Genomic DNA, 21,725 nt, shown 5'->3' with positions numbered 1-21,725 from the left:
GCTTTTCTCGATATTGAAGTTTCTAAATAACACTCTAACGCAAAATAACATATAAACCAAAACGAGAGACAAGGAAGAGAATAAATCTAAATCTACATTATTGATTAATCAAAATGCTGCATTTGCATTAACTCAAAAACTTTGTTCACTATATAGGTCTATGAGAAAAAGGACGTCATTACTCCTTGCAAAACAAAGATACCCAATTCTTTATTTTTTATTTTTTAAATTCTTTATTTAAGAACGAAATTTAGAAAAATTTAAAATTCTAATTAAATTTAGAAAAAGTTAAAATTCTAATTCCCTTTGTTTAAATTTAGAAAAATTTAAAATGGGCCTGATACTACTTAATCCGTCTTTGATAAGGAAAACCTAATCCTTTCTTTAGTTGGAAAAGCATTAGTTTCTAATTCCCTTCGTAATAATTAAAAACCCCCTTTTATTCAAAAAAAAAAAACCCCCAATTACTATTTCCTAATCCAATCCCTAGTTCATAAGGTAAAGCAAAACCCTGGCCTTCTCGACTCGAAAATCACCGAACCTATAAAATAGTAACCCACCCAGCTCCTCCAGTTCTCTCTAATCCACTCCACGCACTCTCATCGATCTCTAGAAAATCTCTCAGTTCAATCTTTCCAAGCTTGAGAAAATGCCGAAGCGAAAGGGAGAGTCGTCTGACTCGTCCATGTCTATGGGTTCTTCACTTCCGATCTCGGAAGCGATTAGGGTTCGGGCCTCAAGCGAGACCGGCCGTGGCAGCAAGACCAGAGATTCCGATCTTGTTCGAGAAAATGCAAGAAACCATCTTTTGGCGACGGGCTGGACTTTCTTGCGGGCAAGAAAGTCCAACGATTACATGTACCACTCACCGGCCGGAAAAGTCTTCTACTCACTCCGTACAGCCTTCAAGAGCGTAGTTTCTCAAAGCCTCGAAGTGGACTCAACGACGTCGTCGCCTTTGTTCTGCATGAAGACTTGTTCATCAAGAAAGAGAAGGAAGATAAAGATGAGAACAATGGAGGACGTAATGAACGACGAAAGGTTTTTTCTCTCCGGCATTGACAGGCTTTTGGGAAGGCCAAGTCCGGTGAACGGCAGGAGCGATCTTTCTTGGACTTTACTAAAGTCCGACTTGAAAGAGAACAAGATTGACAACCTCAAGCTCAACCAAGCCCTAAAAGTCATGCACCAGTGTTTTAAGCCTTCTAAGGACCCTTTGACCCACAAAGATGTAGCGGAGGACATCATTTTCAATAGGGAAAGAGAGTTTTACACAGTCGTTTTGGAGAAGCAAGACAAGGTGGTCACCGCCGCTAATGTGAGGATTCATGGTGTGGTGGCAGAACTGCCACTTATGGCAACTAAATTTAAGTACCGGAGACAAGGGATGTGCAAGATTTTGATGAATGAGATTGAGAACTGGCTTAGGGACTCCGGGATCGAGAGGCTTGTCTTGCCTTCGGCGCAAAGCGCGCTGAAGACATGGACTAGTAGTTCGATTGGGTTTTCGACTATGACTGAGGATGACAAGGCAGATCTTCTCATTGCTTATGATTGCTTGGATTTCCAGGACACTGTTATGTGTGAGAAACAACTGATCTTGAAGAAAAATGAGAACGGTGATGGTGAATCTAGTGATGAAGGCTCTACAATATCACATGAAGACTACATTTATGGGGACGATGATTGATGAAGCTCATGAGCAAAGCTCAAAACCAAGACGTATTGTATTTAATGGAATGTGTATGCATGATAACCCATGCATTTTGGTTTTGTATGCTTCTGAAATTACCTTTGTAAATATAATTCAATCCAATTCCTTTATTCATGGCTCTGTTTATAATTTGGTTCTGTTTGGTTTTAAGTACTGTTCTTATTTTACTATGCTTTCTTCCTCAAAAGCTTCATAGCAGATCCAACGATTAAAACAAATTAAACTGTGTCAATTTCAGTCCCAAAAGTTGGAGGAGGGGACCGAAGTTTAGATATGTAGCTGAATAAAGCTGAGATGATGATGTAATTGACTATGAGTTGCTTTCAATTGAACCACTTACCACTAGGATTGGCTAAACCACCAAACACTTGGCTTAATCAGATTGGCACTGAAATTTTTGTTCTTACAGTCCTGAAAATTTGAAAAATCATTGAAAAAATGATTTGAGTCATGACAAAATTAACTAAAAATTATGGTTTGGGATTGAGAAGAATTTGGTGAGAAAATAAAAGCATGAAATTTTGACCCAATAGTGTGTGCTATATTTCACAATTTTGGACAAATTCTTTTTCTCAAGTCAAAGTTCCAAGATCGGTTCCAATTTAAAATATCATTATAAAGTGAAATCTTATAGTGTGTTTAACCTCCATTACGCGGACACTTCTAATGAGGTTCGTATTAGCCTGACTTCATAATTCATATTGGCCCCATCAACCTGTGTATTCAAGTCTTCAGAGAGTGACTTCATAGAAATAGTACCAGAGACACACACACACACACTCTTAGAGCTAATATCTAACATTCTTCTATTTTTGTGTTCAACTACCACTCAACCTGGTTTAATGCTTTTTGTTGACAATTCTGTCGAAACTTAAGAGTTAAGAGAGCACTATACCTTGGTTTGAAAGTTTCAACCAATTTATTTATGACCCAAGAGTACTCGATGGTTAAAAATCTAAATTACTGGGAATAGATTGCTTTCAAGCTAAGGCACTATATGTACTCTTTTCTGATTATCAGCAAAATGTAGTGTGTGAAAGCCTAATCTGAAGCAACCAATAATGGGACAGATTAATTACAACATGACCACTTTAATACCATCCTCTCTCTATATATATGATCTTCCAAAACCCTAGAAAAAAATCAGAACCTTACCGAACACCGGAGCTTGTCTATGATAATTTACAGATTACAACCATTTTGGGGCTTTTGAGGCCAAAGAATGATAATATTAGACGTTTTCCTGTACATGGCATTCTAGCAGGGGAGACTTAAATAATCAATGGAAGAAGACGCAAATGACCGATCATTAGATTATACTTGTAAATGAGGACGTCAGCATGTAAGGGATGTTTGCAAGAGGACCACGTTGGCAGGCAAGGTCGTGAATGTCCTTAACAATGTCGAAAACAGCCTCCGGTTGTGCTAGTTTAAGTGCATTCTCAGACATCCTTTTGAGCTCATCCGGCTTGGTGCTGAACCATTCTGCCACAAGCCTGGCTGTTTCTTTGGGGCTTCTGGTGAAGACACCAGCACCATTGTCTACCACATAAGGCACATTGCCCTTTTCCTGGGGTTGTCAATTAGTTAGTACTGGTTACACTTAATCAAATTGTCTAAGAAAATACACAAATCCAAGAGAAGAGAAAATGTCACCAACTTGTCCAGGAATGTAGTCATTGAGAATAATAGGAAGCCCTCTGATCAATGCCTCTGCGATTGTGCCTGGACCAGCCTATAGAAGATTGGAATGAGATGAACTCATTAGTCACAAGATATGAAAATTGTTAGGGAATTTTTGGATTGGAACCAGATAAACTTGTCTCAATTTACCTTTGTTATGATGCAGTCACAAGATCCCATCCATTTCTCCATTTGTGTCTCAAATCCTCTAACCTGCAAATTCGAAAGATGTAAATATATTTTCCCCAATGCGGAAAGTGTATCAAAGTTTTATAGACAGCAGGTCTCTACAAGCAAAGCTAGGACAATTTACCTTGACTGGGATATTCCACTCATCAGATTCCAGTGTGGAGACAAGGTTTTTATTGCGGCCACATATAACGATCAGCTGCCCAATTGGTTTTCCCAGTTCTTTATCAAAGAGGGATTCTCCCAGAGCTCTCGCAGTTTCCTTTACAGGCCCCATTCCTTCACCACCTCCCATCAGCAATACTGCAGGCAATTCAGGGTCCATTTCGAGTTCTTCTCTGAGTTGATCCTGTGGAACCAAGAATTAGTAAAAGGCACAAATAAGAAAACTCAGTCACTTAAGTGACCAAACACATTGAACCATAATACAAACATAATCTCAGAAGCTATGTACCTTGGAGATAACCGCTCGGGCAAAAGAGGGCCTGATGGGCAAGCCAAAAACGCGTATTTGGGACTCTTCAAGGCCATCTACTAGAGCCCTTTTAGCTACCTCCTGTGATGGGCAGTAACACCTATTGACCCCTGGATGAAACCTGCATGATGATTTTACAATGTTGGATACTGTACGGTTGCCTAAGGCTAATTAGCATATACATGAAACAAAAACTCTGATCAAACTGACCATGTAGGATGGCAAGTGTTGAGATCAGTAATCACCGTCACAAAAATCACTTTCTTCTGAAGTCCTTGCCATTTGAGAACCCAAAGAGGAATATGTTGCATCAAAGGATGGACACTAATTATGATGTCTGGCTTGTACTCCATTAGACCAGCCTCGACCTCCCTTCAATCAGAATACAGCACCATTAGTATACTTAACAAATCCCACTAACTATTCTGAAATTATGTAAGTCAACCGGAATCAGGTTCTCCAGCTAGAACAATAATTCATTGCTTTTCCAAAAGCGACAACCATATACATTCAGAAATATATTTAATCTCTCACAACTGATTAGGAAACAAGTGGATGATTAAGAATCATTTTAAGGAAGAAAAAAAATAGAAACTTAAAGCATAAGTAATCAAAGTGGTAAAGTGACAATTTAGTTGATTACAACTTTGATGGGCTATTTGTGACAAAACCAGAAGTATCCAATAAACAATCACTGCTGAATTATCTATGAGTTTGAGGTTACATTGAAAGTGAAAAGCGGAAGAAGGTGAGAGATTTTACTTGGCATAGTAGGCTGCAATGGCAGCAAGATAGACACTGTGGATCCATCTAGGAGAAGTACTGTGAAATGCAACCTTCCATAGCTGAACATGTTTCACCATGAACTTGTAAGACCTCTCCATATTATTTAAAGGCCAACCTGTGTACTCTTTCCACACGTCCTTCACAAATACCTGAAGCATCACATAAACAACTCATTAAACAGGGAAATTACAGAAACAGAAAAGAAAAAAAAGAAAAACCCAGAAAACTTCAAGAACAAAGAATCAAGCTTTAAAGCTATTCTCCATAGAAAGTTCAAAACTTTGAATCAAAAGCACTGTATCATTCACCAAAATCACAGAAAAGAAAAGGAAAAAAAGACAAATGCTACCTCAGCACAAAACAAAAAGTCAAGCTACAAGATTTCAGCTCTCAAAAAAGTTGAAAACTTTTGAAATCAAAACCATTACATCATTCACCAAAACCTCAAGAAAGAGACAAAAGCAAAGAAACCCCATGAAAACCCAGATGCGAAATCCAAAACCCAATATAGAATCATACCCTGTATTCGTCTCCAAACTCCAAACGAAACGCATCCTTGATCGCCTCCGCGGAAGCTCTGTGTCCGCCGCCGGTATCACTCATCAGAATCAAAACGTTCTTGGTCCTCTCAGCACCAATCTGCACGAGCTCCATAGTCCCCTCATCGTCGTCGCTCTCAAATTCTCTGTGATGGTGGTGGTTATGACCGTTGTTGTTCTTGAGATAACTGCTCAGGTAAGAAACCCCTCCCACCCTCTCAAACACTTTCTCCGTTATGGACTTTCTCGGCGACGCAACGGACATCATCATGTGCCGGTGACCGTTGAACCACCACAGCCAGACGACGAGGAAGCAATTCAAGAAACACCCAGGTGAGGATAACGGCCGGAGTTTCTTTCCCGCCACCGGAAATGGGGTTTCTCCCGCGGAGGAGAAACAGAGGAAAGATTTAGCAACGGTTTTTCGTTGCCGAAAGGTATTTTACGCAACGAACTTATTATTTAGGTGGCTGCGGAGAATTTACGGAGTACTGAGTTGGCAAATTTGGGAGAGACTATATTGGTGATTGGATGCTAGAATTATGCTTTGGAATTTCTGAGTTTTACGGGAATTTTCTGGCCGTCAGATGCTGATGCGAATTTTTGGTTGGAATGTTCGGAGAGGAAGATTCGAATCTTGCACAAGGTTTTGTGACTTGTAATAGTGTTGGCGATTTTAAATCATTCTTGTTATGGTGGAGTTTTGCTATGGGGGGCTTTGCGTTTTGGGTATTTGCTTAGGTTGGGGTTTGGAATTTAGTCGGCGCCTCTCTGGCTTCAGAAGACTTGGTAATGGTTGGTTGGAGTTGGGGGGCCTTTTATGCAAGGGAAGAAAAAGAAAGGGTTTTGGGTAATTGCATCATCATGGTCATAATCAAGTTGCATATGTAGTCGCATAGCTGTAAAATGAGATTAGCCAGGCATGATAAATCATTATCAACAAACTTATTTTAAGTTATCGCACTAAATTATAGATATTCGCTTCTGAGTTTTTTTATGATATTGTTGATTGATCTTATGACTGGAAGTTTTGAGTTCGAATTCTTCATTCCGAATTGGGGGCTTCAACATAATTTCAAAGTGCGCTAGTTTTCTCACACTTGATCTAGTATGTTATGTTAGGGTTTTAATACTTTAAAGTGTGTACTCAAACATGCATGCATATTAGCCTTTGTGATGTTCCATTTGATGACTATAATCTATAGCTCGTAACTTGCTTGAATTGCACTAGAAAGCATTGGATAGAACCATTCTCTCAACTCAAGTTGGTGGTGGATATTGATAATCCCAAATGTTTGCTTTTAATTAAAAAAAGGGGGTTTAAAGCAGAAAACTGAATTTCAGATAGAGAAATTTATTACTTCAGATAGAGAAAAACCTAGGTAAGAATTGACGTGCAACAGTGAATAAGACATAAAGATTATTACTTCAAGCAAGGAGGATGCGTGGTGCAATAGAAAGCAAGACCTGGTAATGAGAAGAAGATGCGAATAAGGTTTGGATAAATCAACAAAATGCATATTTTTCTGAGCTGATGTGAAGCATGAACAGGATGAAGAGATAAAGAGAGCAGAAAGGAACAAGTTGTGATACTTGCATAACCAAATCATGGGAACTAAGTAATGTTTGGTGAGAACCGTGAGAGCTAGAGTTAGTCAAATAATGTGTTTTATAGTATTTCGGAGTATATTTTAAAGTTTATAGTCATTAAATTAATTTAAAAATTAAAAACACACAATTCTAATGATTTTCGAATCCAAAATTTCAATCCCATACTATATTGTTCAAGTAGAGAATGGAGCGATGTTTGTGCAACAAAATCTATTTAATTCTTGGTCTTCCAATTGTTTTTGTTTCAGACTTTCAGGTCAATAATTCTTGGTCATCCTGGAGAAAAGAATAAAATATAGAGAGGTTGTAGTATGGTCCTGGAACTCTCACACATGCAGTTGACACTCGACACCACGTTTGATCTTTAAATGGGCCACACCCAAATTATTTTGTGTTTTTCTTTCTTAAAAAAGATAAAGAAATGTCATGAACTTTCATTGTGGAAAAAAACCCATCAAGAGCAAATTCTATGTACCCTCATTATTCCTGATGTGAATGAGATGAGGCCCACTGGTGTCCAAACAGAGTTTTGCTTGAAGTTAAAGAACTTTCACCAGATCTCAGAAAGGACTATCCAGTTATTCCTTCTTCATAACTTGAGGCCAAAACAAGTAGTTTCTGATGACACTGAGAAGATCCTCTAGAAGAAGAAGATGGCAACCAAGAAGATGGTGATGAAATATGAAGCTTCCTAGCTTGTTTTCTCTCAAGCGTTAAAACAGTACTTATAGCTTCCATCCTTCTCTTTTAGGTAAAAATGCTGTCAGCATTATGTCAATTAATTTTTTTGACGGTCAATTCCTTGGTGTAGGTCCTGTCTCTAAACTGTGACCACCCTTTAAATTATGTCTGAATGCCTTGTGTTAATTTGAGCTTGTTCTTGTGCCAGCCGTGTATGTTGTCACTAGCATGTATTTACTTTTGTTCTTACTTTCATCCTAAACTGAGGATGACTTCTTTCACTCATGGTTGTACAAGAAATAATGACTTGGATACCAATTGAGAAAGATCGAAATCCAAACACACCACCACAGCTCCAGAAATAAAATTTGAGACCACACAGACTAGGATACCAATTGAGAAAGATCGAAATCCGGCCGATCTCTAAGACCCTTCATCCTTGCTGCAAAATATTTGCAAATCATACATTTGAATTAGTCAGACACAGTGCATCCAACAAATTCCGTCTTTCTAAATCTGCGAGGAGCGTAAGGAAACAAAATATTTAGCTAAATCGTAAGTCTAAAAGTCAGCAAAAGAAGCGGGCTTATGCCTTTCTGTAAGAACAAGCAACTGCAGAACAGAAAATAGCAATTGAACGTTTGGTGAGCTACGTTTTAAACAAGTTTTGTTAAGCAAGTTTGTCGTGTTTAATTGGTACATTTGGAAGTTGAAGTGTTGTGGAAGTGTCAAATTAATTACTAGAAGATACATGATGCCATATATATATATATATTTTTGTTTTAAAGAGCCTTCAGGCTAGGATTCAAGCATGTTTCATCCGTCACATACTCTTATTATTCCTCGATGAGCTTCAACATTCCATTCTCTTTTTTCTTCATAAGCTTCATATATACATGCTTCGGCTTTAACTTTTTTTCTTGACAAGCTTCAACATTCGCATCTCTTTTTGAGGTTCACAGTGATTCCATTAATGTTGTGGATCTCAACAATAGGGAGTATAGTTTGGATTGGAAATCAACTGGGCTACCTTGCTGCCATGTTATTGCTGTCTTCAACTGCACAGGTAGGAATGTGTGATTTTTGTTCTTGAACAATAAAGTTGACAGCGTTCTTTCAACTTATTTGGAATCATAACCCCTGTGGCGCTGCCTTTCAAGCCTTGGGATAGTGATCAGAGGCTAAGAATATAGTATACTTCCTCCTTCCATCTCCAGGCCAAAAGCGAGGATAAAGAAAAACAGAAGAAAACAGAGGGTGTGGCAAGAAGGAAGTCTTTTGCTCAAACTGCAAGGTGCCAGGACATAATAAGGCTACATGCAAGGGAGGTTCTTAAGCCCCTTTGTTGATACATTTGTGAATTCTTCTAGCACTTATGTACTTGTCATTTTCAGTAATACAGAAAAGTACATAAAGTGGTGATAAAGCCACACCAATGATCATAAACAAAGCTGAGTAGTCTAATAATAGCAGCACATGTTGCTGTTCTGGTTATGTTACATAAAATGCTTTTTAAGCCAAAACCCTTTGATCAAGTCATAAATATCTGGTGTTAATCTAGCATCAGCTCAATGAGTCGCACGTTAACATGAATACGTTTCAGAAGACAACTAAATATGATATTGATTAATAGGAATTTAAGTGAGATAAACTAAAATGTACTAATAGACATAGGTAATAGGTTTCACAATAATGAAGCGCTTGACTCTATCTCTATCTCTCCTCTAGAACCCTCTACAACTGCAAAACCTAGAGAAATCATCAAAAAAGCATATCAGCAATGGTCTGCTATATAAATCCAAACAACATGAGAACTACAATGAACGACAACAGATTAGATAAAATTGTATACTTTTTCTTGTCTAATCTTCTTCATCCATAGCAGCTTCTTCATCATAATTAAACCACGATATTGCGTGTGGAATGATATCGTCTCTAAGTATGACACTACAGATCACAACAGCAACATGTCATTCACTACACAATAAAAAGAGATGCATACTCCAATGCATCATGAATAACTTAAAGGCATTTGAAGAACTTTTTCAATTTACGATGGGATTACACATCCAACCAAAAGAATTCATTTACATACGCGATTGCATCATGTTACGGCACATTAGTCTTCCATTCGGAAACACTTACTTACTACTCAATGATCCTGCATACCTTGTTGTAGCGACACCTGTTTTCAGCTTCCCATTTAGCTCTCTCCTTCACAAAAGATCTCTTCCTGCTCCACAATCTTGGCCTGCAGTATGAATTTGATCATCTACTTTATACCCAAAAGGAGATGCATGAAAAACTTACGACAAAAATCAAACCCACATGAATCTTTCTCAAATCTTCCTGCAAAGACAAAAGGAAATCCCAAAATTAGTAAACTGGAAAATTTACCCAACGAGAATAGAAGACCAGTATTATATACTTATATATCATGATTTTCATAATCCACTTCTTTTATAACGTTTATACAAAATACTAATTTACTGTACTTCAAAAAAAAAAAAAAAAATTTGCTTACCAAAAAAAAAAAAAATTTCCTATTTTCACTGAAAAATTGAAACTTACTCACCTTTTCCGCAGTAGTATCCGTCATGTTCAAACCTTGTAGAGATAGAGGAAATAAAAACAAACAAAAGTTAACTAAGAAATGTGTTTGGGAAGCAGAACATAAAACAGTACAATACCCAAATTGTCGATTTCCATCTGGGTCTGGACAGCCTTGTGTGAAACATGAACAAACTGATCCCATTTTCTCTTGCTTTTGCGCGGCTCAGTCATTGTGAGTACTGGAGTCGAGAGAATTAGAGACGACAATTTTGAGGTCTGGAGGAGTTGGTCGCTTGGGGATTTTATGCTCGCACCCGATTCAGTAATTGGATCACAATCGGGCTTGGACCGTGGTCAACAAGTTTCTCTTTTGACTGTTATTCGGCCCAATTATTATGCATACATCTATAGTGTTTTCCTCGCACTGTTCAGTTAACAGTAAAATGGCGGCTTTGCCCTTCGTTTTTGTTTCAATTTCAGTTGCAAGATGCCCTTTTCCCCGATTGCTGCTTCTAAAGAAATTTATAATGGAAGTTGTTTTCACTACTATTTCTGCTTCAGCCGATATGGGAATATATATTGCACTCTTTTCTCTCTTTCTGCCTTTTTCTTTTCCTTTTGCAGGTTTTCATTTTCTTGTCTGCTACTTTCTTTGTCTCCTTCAATTAAGGAGGACTTGTCTTCTGCTACCTTGTCTGCTACTTTCTTTCACCTCAAATCAATCAGTTGTGATTCTTTCCCTCAATACTCCCCCTCAAGTTAGAGTGGATATTGATCACTCCTAACTTGCCAAGCAGTCCTGAAAACTGTTCCGAACTTAGAGGCTTCGTGAAAATGTCTGCTGGCTGCTCCTTTGTTCTTATATGCTCCATTTGAATCAATCCTCTTTGCACTTTCTCTCTTACGACATGACAGTCTATTTCTATATGCTTTGTCCTTTCGTGGAACACAGGATTGGACGCTATGTGTATTGCGGCCTTGTTATCACAGAATAACTTGACTGGCGGCAAATGTTGAACATTCAAGTCTTTCAAAATGTATCGCAACCACGTTATCTCACAACAAGTAGTGGCCATTGAGCGATATTCGGCTTCTGCACTCGAACGTGAAACAGTAGTCTGTTTCTTCGTTTTCCATGCAATGGGAGCATGTCCAAGGAAAATACAATAACCGGTCGTTGACCTTCTGGTGTCTTTGCAACGTGCCCAATCTGCATCGCAATATGCTCTTAATTCCAACGGCCCTTTTGAAGGAAGAAGAATACCCTGACCTGGTGTCTGCTTGAGGTATCGCAACACCTTGTGAGCTGCATCTAAGTGAGGTTGTCTTGGTTTATCCATGAATTGACTAAGTGTATGAACTGCATACACGAGGTCTGGTCTGGTAATTGTGAGATAGATGAGGCGTCCAACAAGCCTTCGATATTGAGATGCATCTTCTAATATTCTTCCATCTTCTTGTGTGAGAGCTATGTTTTGCTCAACTGGAAAACGTGAAGGTTTTGCACCAAGGAATCCTGTGTCTTCAAGTATTTCCAAGGCATACTTTCTTTGACTTAATGCAATGCCATGCTTGGATCTCGCTACTTCCAATCCAAGAAAATATTTCAACTTTCCCATATCCTTCAGTTTGAAATGGCTTGATAGGATGCTTTTGGTTCTCATGATGTCATCTAAACTGTTGCCTGCAAGAATTACATCGTCCACATAAACCAACAAAGCTGTAAAGATACCGTGATGGCTTCGAACGAACATGGAATAGTCAGACAATGATTGCTTGAAACCGGCCGATTTGAGGGCTGAGGAAAGCTTCAAAAACCATTGCCTGGAGGCCTGCTTCAAGCCGTATAATGACTTGTGTAGCTTACAGACCTTATTCTCCCCCTTTCGTTCAAAGCCAGGAGGAAGTTGCATGTATACATCCTCATGGAGATCTCCATTGAGGAACGCATTATTCACATCCAGTTGGTGAAGATGCCAATTCTGGTGAGCTGCGAGACTGAGCAAGACTCGGACGGTGGTGAGCTTGGCAACTGGTGCGAATGTCTCCCTATAATCAAGGCCTTCCACTTGGTTGTACCCCTTGGCCACTAGCCTGGCCTTATAACGTTCAATGGTGCCATCGGGGTGGTACTTGATTTTGTACACCCATTTACAACCGATCGGTCGTTTGTGAGCCGGGGGTGAAACGAGGCTCCATGTGTGGTTATCTTGCAGGGCCTGAACCTCTAGTCTCATAGCTTCTCTCCACTTTGGGTCTTTAACAGCCTGTGAAAAAGAGGTGGGTTCTCTTTGCATGGTAATGTTAGCAGTAAAGATTCTATGGGGAGAAGAAAGATTGGCATAAGAAAGAACGTGGGAGAGACTATGAGCTGTACCAGGAGTGGGAACCTCGTTGGAAGAGGATGACGGAGCGAGGCGTGATGGGAGGGCCGCATCAATGTGAAAGTCCTGCAATGCGGTAGGAAGCTTGGTAGCACGAGCAGACTTGCGTGGTCGTGGTGGAGTTGGTCCTGGGGGCAAAGGTGATGAAATGTGATCGGATGAGATTGTGTCCGAGGGAGGAATGGTGATGTCCGAAGATACGGGTTCTGGAGATGAAAAAGGTATGGAAGAGGTGTTAGGTTGGTTTTCAGCGGAAGACTGGGGACTTGAAGATATTGTAGGTGGAGAGTTATGTGTGGGACTCGAAGGAGGAACTGTTGGAATAGAAGAATGATCATAATGGACCAAACGTGTTAGAGAAGGAAACAAATCGGGGTTTTGAGATGAAAAGGGCTCCGAACCTTGTGAAAAAGGAAAAACATTCTCAAAGAAAACCACATCCCTTGAAACTAGGGATTTCTTAGTGGTCAAGTTATAAACCTTATACCCCTTCTGACCGTGTGGATAGCCAAGGAAAACGCACTCCATGGAGCGAGGATCAAATTTACTAGGACGGGTTGGATGTGTGGATACGAAACACTGACAACCAAAGACTCTTAAATGAGAGTAGCTAGGCTCCTTATGAAAAAGTATCGCGAAAGGTGTTTTACCCTGAAGAATGGGAGTAGGTGTTCGATTAATCAAGTAAGCTGCTGTGAGTATGGCATCCCCCCAAAAAGGTTTTGGCAAATTGGCTTGGAAAAGAAGAGCCCTGGCCATGTTGAGTAGGTGGCGATGTTTGCGTTCAGCAACACCATTTTGTTGCGGTGTGTTGACGCAGCTAGTTTGGTGGATAATGCCTTTAGAAGAATAAAATTGGGGAATTTTAAATTCTGGACCATTGTCACTTCTAACGACCTTAACGTTTTTGCCAAACTGATTTGCAGCCAAATGAATAAAATGAATGAGGAGAGTGCGTGCTTCAGACTTGTGTTTCATCAAATACACCCAAGTGCTTCGTGAATGATCATCGACAATTGTGAGAAAATATTGTGCACCAGAAAGAGTTGGAACATGATAACCTCCCCAAATATCAATGTGAATTAAATCAAAACAAGATGTACTACGAGTAGTACTTAATGGAAATGGTTGTCGAGTAAGTTTGGCTAAAGGACAAACAGAACAAGTACTTGAAGCACAAGCTTTATTTGCAAGAAACGAAAATAATGAAGATGCTTTATTTGAGGGATGACCAAGTCGTTGATGCCATAAGCTATTCAGGTTCAAGGTGGTGTGGACCGCATTGCATGTTCCTTTATGTGGTAGATTGAGGCGGTAGAGTCCCTCCTTCTCAGTTCCCGTCCCAATCATCCTCCCCGATTGTAGGTCCTGTATGACACAAATTTGCCTTAGAAAGATGGTAATATGGAAGGAGTCGAATGCTAGTTTGCTCACAGAGATCAAATTAAGGTAAAACAAAGGAACACATAAAACACTGTGAAGAACAAAATGTGGAGAGAAGACTACGGTGCCAACATGGGTAACACGTGTTGTGGTACCGTCAGGGAGCTTGACCCAACGATTAGAGACTGATTTTAGTGAGGTTAGCAAGTTGGGATTACAAACAATATGATCGCTTGCACCACTATCTAATATCCAGATAGGCTCTTTACTATTCTGTGCAAGGGAGTGAAGTTTACCTGAAAGCTCTTCATAATTGGGAACATTACCGACCAAATTGGCTGAGGCAGCCTTCGTTTTGGTTAGGAGCTGATTGAGAAGTTGATGGCACTCTTCTCGTGAAAAAGGGAAATTAGCCGCAGCTTCCTTGTGATCATCTTGAGGGGCTACATTATTTGCTTTTGATCTTGCTTGGCCACTTTCAGCAGCATTCTTCCTCCTTCGGCAGTAGTCATAGGTATGTCCCTTCCCATTGCAATATGTGCATTTGAGATGAGCTCTGCAATTCTTTGTGTTATGGTTGGTCATGTTGCATTTTTCACAAAACTTGGCTTCTCCTTCTACAGACCTGAAATCACGAGTCATTTTCTTCACAGAAAAGGCTGAAGATTCTGGTGGTGTCGTGGATTTGCCGGCAGTAGTCTCTGCCTGCTTCTCTTGGCGTAGCACCATCGCATAGGTTTTGTTCAAGTTCGGAAGTGGATCCAACCCTATGATGTTGCTGCGGGTTTGTGCAAAATTCTCATTAAGTCCCATAAGAAATTTCATGGTCTTTTGCGTTTCCATGAAATCCTTAACTTCAGCCGCTGCTTCACAGGTACAAGGAGGAAAGGAACAGAGAGCATCCTTTTCGTCCCATAGGCTTTTGAGTTTTGTGAAGAAGGAAGTGACTGAGTTGGTGCCCTGCTCACATTCATGTATGGCGTTCTCTATATGAAACAACAACACGGTATTAGTGTGAGAGAATCTCTCTTGCAATTCTAACCACATACCTCTAGCATCCCTGCAATGGATGACACTGCTCGAGATGTCCTTTGACATAGCTCCAAGCAACCAAGTTTTGACAAGGACGTTGCATCGATCCCATTGCAGTTGTTCATTAGGGTTGTGAGTCGGCCTTTTTAGGGTTCCATCAATAAACCCCTTCTTGTTTTTGATAGTGAGTGCCATGATCATTGACTGCACCCATGTCGTATAGTTGTCTTCCATCAGCGGTTGTGAAACAAGGACAGCGCCTGGTTGATCCGAATGATGAAGGAAAAGAGGATGATTGGAATTCTCCCATGGTTCTGAAGTCTTGGAAGAGTTCGAGCCCGTTCTGGGTTCAATGAGTCTCTGCTCTTCATTATCACCAGCCATGAGGTATTTGCTTGTATGAGTTTCTAGGTCCTCAAGAGCGATTGCTCTGATACCATAAAGAAATTTATAATGGAAGTTGTTTTCACTACTATTTCTGCTTCAGCCGATATGGGAATATATATTGCACTCTTTTCTCTCTTTCTGCCTTTTTCTTTTCCTTTTGCAGGTTTTCATTTTCTTGTCTGCTACTTTCTTTGTCTCCTTCAATTAAGGAGGACTTGTCTTCTGCTACCTTGTCTGCTACTTTCTTTCACCTCAAATCAATCAGTTGTGATTCTTTCCCTCAATAGCTTCATCTCATTGTTTTGGTATAGAGTATAGACTATAGAGAGAGAGAGAGACTGTGAAAGGAAAAAAGGAGTGATCGATCTAGATTTAGAAACCGTGAAAGGAGAGATAATTTAGGAAGGAGCAGGAGGGATCTGATTCTGGGTATGTTTTGGGTTCAAATGAATTCAAATTCAAATACTCAATAAGAACTTCATTTACATAGTATTCATTTAATAACAATGAATTCAAGATCAGATTTCCACAATAACAAAAGTTAACTTTGTTAAATCCCCCATGAAAACTAAAGATCTGCTGCTACTGATATAAAAACTTCCAAACAATGGTCACAACTTCAATGTTGTTTTGATGTTTGCTTTTCTTTATGACTAATTATCGCTACTAAACAGTTCTCCTTTGCATTTTTTTTTTTTTTAATGATTTTTCAATTTCATACTAGGATATGTCCGCTGGAGCAAGGGACAGCTTACAAACCCAGTTTTCAATTTCATTCATATCTGTTGTTTAAATTTTCCCTTTAGTATGCATATAGAAAAGTTAAGAAACAACTTAATTAAGTGCAAGAAGCATTCTGTTATGCATTATATTCTAACTCCATTGATAATATTACTCAAGTATCTGCCTAAACATGCAACAACTGGGCTGAAAAATTAAACATCTTCATTAGTTATCTCTAAAAGTAAAATACACTTGCTTACTTCATTTCAGCAAGTTTTGCCAATCTCAGATTTTGTTTGAACTTATTTTAAATTTAAAAATCTTGACATTGATAAAGCTTTATGAGAAAGGGTGACTATTATGTACAACACTTCTCCCCTTTTTCCAACTATTTCCTTTGATTCTCTTTTCTTCAATTTCGGTCGAGAATTTGGTGTGTTCTCCCACATATATTCAAAATCTGTACAGTGCATAAAGGTTTTAGTCTCTCATGTTATGCAAGAAGTAGAGCAACTTATCAACATACTAAACTTGAGAAGTAAACTGCATGGAAAAGACTTGGTGTGGTCTATTGTTTTTAGATTCTGAGCAATGTTTAGGTTTGCTTTGTTTTGTAAGTTGTTTTCTGATTTATTTTCAACCATTGATGTTCTGATTTTGGGGAGACACATCAGATCCTGATAGTCTGTATATGTTTAGTTTGAGAAAAATCTAATTGGAAACAGGTTTAACAAGCTGCCATTGCCCTTACTAAATTGTCACGAGACTTTAGATTGTTATATCTTCTCATATCTATAAGACCTAGATTGATGGAGATGGATTTCGAGTTAAGAAACTGTAAGACATCATTAAGTGCTTGAATGCTAAAAGGACCAGGAGCCTTTTGAATTATTTGAATGACATTAGTGATTTATCCCTTTTTCCCAGCTTCTGCTCTGAACATTGTAGACCACACTCCATTCTTTTTTTTACATCTTCTTTTATCGCTTAGTTGTGTGCATATGTCTGGGTTAATGTAGCTTTTCCTATTGCTTTTGCAGATTATATCCTCAGAGTGTTGAGAAGGCTTCACAGACTGATAAGCTGTTTGCGCTTCTCCAAACAACATTCATAATTTTCAAAAGTAGAATACTTAACTGTCATTAAGATTCATGACTTTTAGTTCAATTTCGACAGTGCTTTGAACCAAGCCTACATTATATATCAGTAACCTTCAATGCTTTTTTAGAACAGCCAACTTTGTCTTTCTGTATTTCTCACTTTCATAAAAAATGAAGTCAATTTCAGTTATGTTTTTCATGGTTGTAATTTGTTAGCAACAACAAATTCCGCGGCAAAGCGCGGGCGCCATTGCTAGTACATATATTAAGCGTGGATGCACTGTTACACTGTTCTAAGTACAGTGAACAGTCGCTTTTACCCTCCGTCCTCCGATGTCTAGGAAAATACGAAGCTGCCATTCAGGGGGTTGGAAGGTCCTTTTTGGACCTTGGTTTTCTCCGATAAGATGAAGTTGCTATTGTTGTATGGATAAGGATCATTGTCGGGTTTGCAATACATCAAGATTGAAAAAAGGGCTTCGTTCCGTGTTTGTGGACGGGTGGAGCATAGACGCGGGAAGATCGTGAGGTTTGCAATTGAGCGATTTACATCAAGATTGAAAAGAAGGAGGATTTCTGGTGAAAATACGTCGGGTGGATTTTTCCTAACCTGAATCTGTGGGTACTATTAGCTTTGAAGATGATGTAGAGTCAAAACCATGAGAATTTGAAATCGTATCTATCACATCAGATATACATTACATAGCCCGTTTCATTTTGCATTCAATCTTATGATATCTTTTGTTTTCTTGATTTGCAATTACTCTTCTTGCAGGTTTTGCTTATTACTGGTGGATGTCAATTTCTGTGTTGACAGTCTGTGGTTTTTTTGCAGTCAGGTTATCTTCTTTTCCTCCAAAACCACTTTTGGGCTCAAACACCTTCTACTTTTCATTTCATACCTATTCTTAATTTCCCTTTTTCATTGATGTAAAAAAATCCCAACTGTTTTTCTTCATCAGCTCAATTCACAAACACCATTGTTTAAACGTAGCTAACCCACATACTTCAAATTATGACCCATCAAACACTTATTAATCTGCATATATAACAAGTTTAGCACAAATTGACCATTGACTTGAAAACCAGAACATAGATATATGGCTAAACATATAGCTGCATGTATCTAAACAATCAATTTTTAGAACTCTCCTACATTCCTGAATGCTTAGTTTAGCCTAGCGTCCAAAATTGAATTATTTCATCTACTTCCCTTTGGTACAAAACTCATCTACACATTTCCATTCTGTATATCTAATTAATCCAACTTTGGATTTGTTAATTTCACACTGAAGATGCTCACCACAATGTTTGCTTCTATTATATTACATGCACACCACCTATACTCCAACTCTAAAATGCCAGAAGCACAAAATAACATAGCTTTAATTTCATTTGTTTTATTGAGCATGAAATTTGCAAAAGCTATTCTCTCTTTTCTCCTGCATTTGCCGCTACCTGAAAGCTTACAGTTGGTAAAAAACGAAATTTATTGTCGTCTCACAAAGAATGAAAGTATTTCTTGCTTGGTAATTTTTCTGGATCTACATTGGTTTACAATTTTTAATCTGATCAGCTATTACTGCTTTTGCACCTTCAGTCTGTACTTTGCTTTTGTGAGGCCAACGAAAATTCAGTTATATCATACTTCATGTTAATGCACTTGAATATCGTACTGATTCTTTTGCTTTCAATTCTGGACCTGATTCTTATTGTTCTCGGTTATGATTGTAGCTGCAATTGGTACTGAACTCAGGATGAGCAACATGTTGTTCTATGTATTACCAGATTAAAGGTATTGTCTTTTCAAGTTTTTTTTTCCACACAGTTTGGTTACAATCTGAATTGACAACCCCATTTTACACTTTATATAGACTCATTTCTTCAGCAGAAATCTTCAGTTGTATTTTCTTTCTTTCATTAACTTTTAAAATTGGATTGCACAGATAGATGAATTAGTTCTGTCCACCATAAAAATTCTATATTCATCTCACAATGCATAAAAATTCATTACAAAAAACTTAAGAAAGCAGCTACTGCCTAGCATTGGTTCTGCTGATGCTCTTCTTTATGTTCTTGCTTTCTTTGTCTAAACAAAAAAGTTTAAAAGAATGAATAAACTTTCTTTAATCTGTGTAGCTAACAAAATGTATTTCATCAGTACTGTATTACTAAACCTGAACATTCAGCTATTGTCATTTTGGTATGGAAATTGGTAATTTTGATAGACATTTCACAGTTTTCCAGTTTTCTAAGGCTGAAACGTTTTCAAAAAAGCTTTGCATTGCATGTAAAATCCTTTTCTGAACTCTTAAACTAAGCATATATATCACTCATGTTTGTCTACTGGATGTGTAGTTGTAAATAGCATTATGTTTCCAGATTGCTGTCTACACTGCATACCAGTTGTAAAATTCCCATGTCGCATCTATTTTCATATTCTTCTTCAGTATAATCATACCTCCTTCCTTATACAGCTGTGTTCCGATTCCTTATACAGCTTTCATCTTAAACTGCAATTCTTCATGTTTGAAAATGCAGAATATATGGTAATCATCATTGCTGACGGAGCAACACAGGGTCTTCCTTCAAACAAATTGCAACCGATAAACCAGCAACCAACAACAACATGAAGTACAGATGAATGGGATTGTATAACGAGCCATATAATTACTAAGCAAACAAATTGCAATATTGTACTTGATTTATAGCTTCATTTTCTTTGACATAAATTGTACTCAATTTATGACTTCACTTCGATTTAACGATTCACATTTTTCAATCAAAATTCATTTTACATTATTAATCCATAAGTTTGAACACCTTTATACTCCAATCATCTGTTTGTCAATTTGTTTCACCACTTTTGTTGAACCAATTCATATACTTTAAAAAAACAGCAATAATTCCCGCAGCAGAGCGCGGGCAACATTGCGAGTTATATATGTAATGAACCCAACGCAGTGAAAACATAAATAGAACTCATGTCCTTTTAATTATACTATATTCATTCTCAAAGAGTCAAAGCAATCAAAATCAGAAAGATTTCATCTTTAATAATTAATAATAATACTTGGATAAAGTATACAACCAACCGATCTTACAAATAATTCACCATGGATTAGGAACAATCCAAAATGGTTTACAACAAGCATTCAATTGTACATTTTCACTAAATGACTCCTTCCTAATTACTTTACCTTCATCAAGGTTGTATATTCTATATTCTTCAACTTTTGTTGTTGCGAAGTAGATTGAGTTTTTCTCACATCCTAAGAAACATGGGTTCGGCAATGACATTACATGTTCACGAAACAAGTACAAGCTCTGGTCGCCTAAACTTTGCACATTTTCCCATTTGCTTTCCGCTAAGTTTAACTTTTTCACAGAAAACTGTGAAGTCCCATCCATACCTCTTTCTTTCACACTTTTTCCCACACGTAAAATATCACCCGTCAATGACTCCACCAAATAGGAATCTTCAACCCGTCCGTCGGTAGGAGAGTCTTCAATACGCCGAGGTCGTCGAGGAGGGTATTCCTTGAAGTTCCAAATCTCAGTTAACCCCCGGGACAATGCAATTAATTGGTCATTGTGAAACATAATATATTTGTGTCTGTTATTATCGCCCAACTTTCGCCATGATTTGTCTCCGTCGCCAAGCTTATAGTATGCTAGATTTCCCTTATATTCCACTACCACAAAAAAGTTTTTGTTGCTAGACGGATTGGACGAAACAATAGCTTTAGAAATTTTGTTTGCAAGGCTGTAGTCTTGAAGGGTCTGTGTGCCTGGGATTGGAATGCTGGCTCTTGAAATCGGGTTAAAAAGATGTGCCATTGATTCTTTCGAATCTTCATCTTCGTAAAACATGACAATCCACCCATATGATGAACCCACACAGGTGGCTCGAGGAAAAAAGTCACAGATGTTCCTGATTTGGTGCACCTTCTTTCCTATGGGATCAAAAAGGGAGGAGTTGTTTTCATGAAGCAAGAGACACGGAGTTCGAGGCAACGGGACGTAAGAGCTACAAGATATTGCGGCGGTTCTCCAGGAATGACAGACGGCTTTAAAATATCGAATATCTCTAAAGCCAAGGATGTCAAATTCAGAAGGTATAAGCTTTTTCAAGATGGACTCTAGAAGCTCAGTGGGAAGCCCAGACCAGTTTGCTTTTCTCTTTTTGATACTATTTTGTTTTAGCTCAACAATTTGGTCATGTATCTTGTTCAAATACTCAACGCACTTGGGCTCATTGATCTCCACCACCTCAGGATTGCTACCGGTCAACCTTACAAGATCTTCAGGCCTACTGCCACCGTCGACGGCGAACATGAGACGCTTGATGGCTGTGTGAACCTGATCAAACTTTTTCTCTTTGGTTCTTTGTCTCTTACTTTCCTTGTTCACGTCGTCGTCAGGCATTCTTGTTCTTTTATCTTTTCGTTTCATCGGGTGGGCGTCAGTACTTCCTTCAGTCAT

The 21,725-nt window shown here is 38.6% G+C and overlaps 2 protein-coding genes and 2 long non-coding RNA genes across 4 annotated transcripts; 1 reads left to right on the top strand and 3 right to left on the bottom strand.

The window, feature by feature from the left end:
• Nucleotides 1-2,761: 2,761 nt before the first annotated feature.
• LOC133709596 (monogalactosyldiacylglycerol synthase 2, chloroplastic-like) lies at nucleotides 2,762-6,145 on the bottom strand. Its single transcript, XM_062135391.1, has 8 exons — nucleotides 5,367-6,145; nucleotides 4,824-4,996; nucleotides 4,272-4,433; nucleotides 4,041-4,182; nucleotides 3,711-3,935; nucleotides 3,548-3,610; nucleotides 3,375-3,449; nucleotides 2,762-3,284 (listed from the first exon to the last, which is right to left on the bottom strand). Exons 1-8 carry the CDS (start codon nucleotides 5,655-5,657, stop codon nucleotides 3,024-3,026), a joined length of 1,392 nt encoding a protein of 463 aa, XP_061991375.1. The 5' UTR covers nucleotides 5,658-6,145; the 3' UTR covers nucleotides 2,762-3,023.
• Nucleotides 6,146-9,114: 2,969 nt separating this feature from the next.
• On the bottom strand, nucleotides 9,115-10,557 carry LOC133726941 (uncharacterized). The gene is made up of 3 exons (XR_009854952.1): nucleotides 9,848-10,557; nucleotides 9,531-9,625; nucleotides 9,115-9,427 (listed from the first exon to the last, which is right to left on the bottom strand). It is a non-coding gene; the product is annotated as an uncharacterized LOC133726941 (long non-coding RNA).
• A 5,352-nt stretch (nucleotides 10,558-15,909) lies between these two features.
• LOC133709589 (uncharacterized) lies at nucleotides 15,910-20,059 on the top strand. Its single transcript, XR_009846322.1, has 4 exons — nucleotides 15,910-17,858; nucleotides 18,016-18,079; nucleotides 18,975-19,035; nucleotides 19,782-20,059. It is a non-coding gene; the product is annotated as an uncharacterized LOC133709589 (long non-coding RNA).
• Nucleotides 20,060-20,351: 292 nt separating this feature from the next.
• On the bottom strand, nucleotides 20,352-21,725 carry LOC133726882 (putative F-box protein At1g65770). Its single transcript, XM_062154518.1, has one exon. The coding sequence runs from the start codon at nucleotides 21,723-21,725 to the stop codon at nucleotides 20,352-20,354; it is 1,374 nt and encodes a 457-aa protein (XP_062010502.1).

This window comes from Rosa rugosa, chromosome 1 (assembly GCF_958449725.1).
Source record: "Rosa rugosa chromosome 1, drRosRugo1.1, whole genome shotgun sequence".
NCBI lineage: Eukaryota > Viridiplantae > Streptophyta > Magnoliopsida > Rosales > Rosaceae > Rosa > Rosa rugosa.
Note: the sequence above shows the minus strand (reverse complement) of the source record. Positions and strands in the feature narration are given on the sequence as shown.

Coding starts and splice junctions, on each gene's coding strand:
- LOC133709596 (XM_062135391.1), bottom strand. CDS start 5,657: ATGATGATGTCCGTTGCGTCGCCGAGAAAGTCCATAACGGAGAAAGTG. Junction 4,183..4,271: donor AACACTTGCCATCCTACATG/GTCAGTTTGATC, acceptor ATCATCATGCAG/GTTTCATCCAGGGGTCAATA. Junction 3,450..3,547: donor GTGACTGCATCATAACAAAG/GTAAATTGAGAC, acceptor AATCTTCTATAG/GCTGGTCCAGGCACAATCGC.
- LOC133726882 (XM_062154518.1), bottom strand. CDS start 21,725: ATGACTGAAGGAAGTACTGACGCCCACCCGATGAAACGAAAAGATAAA.